The 3,177-nt window shown below is 36.6% G+C and overlaps 1 protein-coding gene across 1 annotated transcript; it reads left to right on the top strand.

Annotated features, from left to right (window-relative positions):
• The first annotated feature begins 1,102 nt into the window (after window positions 1-1,102).
• LOC106303186 lies at window positions 1,103-2,094 on the top strand. The gene is made up of 2 exons (XM_013739523.1): window positions 1,103-1,584; window positions 1,905-2,094. Exons 1-2 carry the CDS (start codon window positions 1,103-1,105, stop codon window positions 2,071-2,073), a joined length of 651 nt encoding a protein of 216 aa, XP_013594977.1. The 3' UTR covers window positions 2,074-2,094.
• Window positions 2,095-3,177: the final 1,083 nt, after the last annotated feature.

Genomic DNA, 3,177 nt, shown 5'->3' with positions numbered 1-3,177 from the left:
TTAGTCTAAGAATGCCTAAGATCAATGTCTTCTTAAATTCGTTGAGATCACCAATGATCTACGGAAAACAAGGAACAAAGAAAAAACTCTCAATTTTATTAATCAATCAATAAAATCATAAACTGAATACAAACTTAAGTCTAAACGACTATATATAAAAAACCATAAAACCCTAAAAACATTAAAGATAATTATCTAAATAATTAATAAAACAAATAATAAGATATTTGGAAGTATTCCAAATACTTATCTACATCATTAGAATTTGGAATATAAAATCATTAATATATTATTTAGTTTGTATTTATATAAAATGTATATATAGATAGATTATTAATTTATTATTTTCGTGGGACAATATATTTATATAGGACTTTATAAAAGATATTTATATTATTATTTTATCGATTTGTGTCATATTTTAAACCGGCCGAATTTCGGAATCGAGAAAATTTATTAATTTATAGTATTCGTTAATTTATCGAGTGTGAATTTATAGAATTTCTAATATAAAACTTGTATCTGCGACTAATTTTCAGTTTAGCTTAGGTATGATTGTGTTTTACATGCTAGCAGCTTAAAAAAAAAATTGTGCCTTATGTAGCATTCAGGGAGTAACTGCTTAAGGATTTTGCTTTTAGAGTGGTGACCGTTTCAATAGCTCTCCCTTTCTCTGATGATTTAAAACAAAAGAAAATTAATTAGAAAAAGTATATACGTCTTTGATGGTTTTTTCGTCAAACTATATGAGAGAAGACAAAAGAATACTTGCAAGTCAAAGAGAAAAATTGTTTCAAAGATATACGATTACCAATTCTTTTCTCGAAGTGCAAATGTAAGGAAATGAACGTTGAATTATTCCTTGAATACCAGCGTGAGAAGAACAAATATTCGGCAATATATATTAACAAACCATAGCGAAAACCATTATAAATAAAGACACCCACATGTATCTATTTCTTGCGAATCTAAAACTAGCTCTTTTTGCGATCTAGTACTATTTTTCAAAGGAACTAAAATAGAACAAATTCTTCATCTCTAAATCAGTCTTTCCATTGATCCAATTAATTTTGTTTGTTTCTCGTCGGTTCAAAATTGCTAGATGCAACGTTTGGTAGCATCTTGTTCAAAACTCGCAAACACAAGATACGTAAGAAACCCATCCCTACCTAACCCAAACCTGTGTGATGTTTTCATCAGTCATCGCAGGATCGACACCAAGAAGACAATTTCAGGTCTATTACATGATCATTTCACTAGACTACATTTAAATTCTTTTCTGGATAGCAAGAGTTTAAAGCCTGGGGATAGACTTCTCTTTGAGGTCAATGCAGCGATAAGAGAATGCAGTGTTGGTATCGCGGTTTTCTCTCCTCGTTACTGCGACTCTTACTTCTGTCTCCATGAACTCATGAGGCTCATGGAGAACAAGAAGAGAATCATCCCAATCTTTTGCAATGTCAAGCCATCGGAACTCTGCGTTAAGAATGACCGCACACGTCCGGCTGCCGAGATCCGGAGGCTTCAATTGGCTCTCGAGGAAGCAAAATACACCGTAGGACTCACGTTTGACACATCTAATGGGTATGTTCTTGGGTTCCCCCAGTCAAACATATTCATTTATGATTTATTATCAAATATATGCAATGCGTACTTTCATTGTTTTCTAACGAATCTTAAAATACTATTTGATAACCTTGAAAGATTAAACATAAAACTTTAAATTATAAGACAACTTATTTTTTCATATATATAAACTCAAGACATGTGTTGAGCTTAGGCTATCATGACATAGCAACAATATTAATACAACCCAATTAGACTACATGTTTATTACTATACCATTAATTTTTTTAACCTGATTTAAAAATTAGCTTATTTAAACGTCTAATACTGTTGTGCAGAGACTGGTCAGAGTTCTTGACTATGGCATCGGATGCAGTCATCGATAATTTGTTAGATGTTGAACAGGGGAGACTAAGGAGCATCAACCCCCACGTACAAGAACATATCTGCGTAGGTCAATCAATACAACAATCAATAATAAAGCGTGTCTTATCTTCCTTTTATTAACTTAATTTAATTTAATTTGATAGCTAGTTAGTTCTTTTATGGATTTTTCTAAGAATGTAAATATCATGCAAAATGAAAATGTTTAGATAAATAAGTTATCTGGAAAGGTATCAACTTGGCGAAAAAGATTAAAAAAACAAGGAGAAACAATTAAGATTTGCAGATTTTTTTTGTAAAAAATGTTAAGCATTATTACCAGAATTTCAGTTTGAGACAGAGATTACACAGTTCATAGGTAGCGGAATAACAGAAATTAAACTAAGCAAAAGAACCTAATAACGATTATAGAACAAGCGAAAGAACTAGAGAAAGGGATTAGAACCAGACAGCACCAAAGCGATGATGGACCAGAAGAGAAGGCATGAACGGAGTGAGCTAACAGTTACCGCGAGCTACCGGAGGAAAATGAGCCCTCAAACCTTGAAACACACGGTTCCTACAACTTCTGATTCACCCACAACCCACTACCTTCACAAAGAATCACATCTCGAACCTGCTTGTACACCCAAGAGGAACCACACCGGCAACACGAGGAGAGATCTACAACCGACGATGCCCTCGTTCGGAGAGAGAAGACTGAAGATTGCTGCCTCCAACCTTCCTACCCGGGACCGTTACACCCATTTAACCGAGTGCTCATATAGAACAGCCATATAGGAAGAGCGCACCCCCTCCGGAGAAGCGCCTACAAGTAGACAAGAAAGTCGAAAGCACCAGTGAAGCTTATCCTTCACCACAAAACCAGAGCACTTCCAGCTTAGACCAAACCGCACTAAGGTTTCACAGGAGAAAGAGACAGCGATACGGAGAGCCACACTGCCGAGCACACACAAAAATTTGAGCAGCAGCCAACCACCAGAACACGCCAAGACGCACCCGCAGTTGACTAACCTAGACGCGCCGCCACCGAAGACCGCAGAGAGACAGATCCACTCACCGGTACACTTCACGCGCCACCACCAGATATCACCGGCAGAACACAAAGATGGATGAGATACCTTAGATCCACGGACCCAGGCCCCTAAACTGCTGAGAAAACCGACTCCAACCAGCCACACTGAGAGGATGACGAAACCGAGACAGGTTACTCGGATCCTCACGCGC

The sequence above is a fragment of the Brassica oleracea genome, chromosome C1, assembly GCF_000695525.1.
Source record: "Brassica oleracea var. oleracea cultivar TO1000 chromosome C1, BOL, whole genome shotgun sequence".
Classification (NCBI taxonomy): Eukaryota; Viridiplantae; Streptophyta; class Magnoliopsida; order Brassicales; family Brassicaceae; genus Brassica; species Brassica oleracea.
The sequence above is the reverse complement of the archived record's forward strand: the minus strand, read 5'-3'. Positions and strand labels throughout refer to the sequence as shown.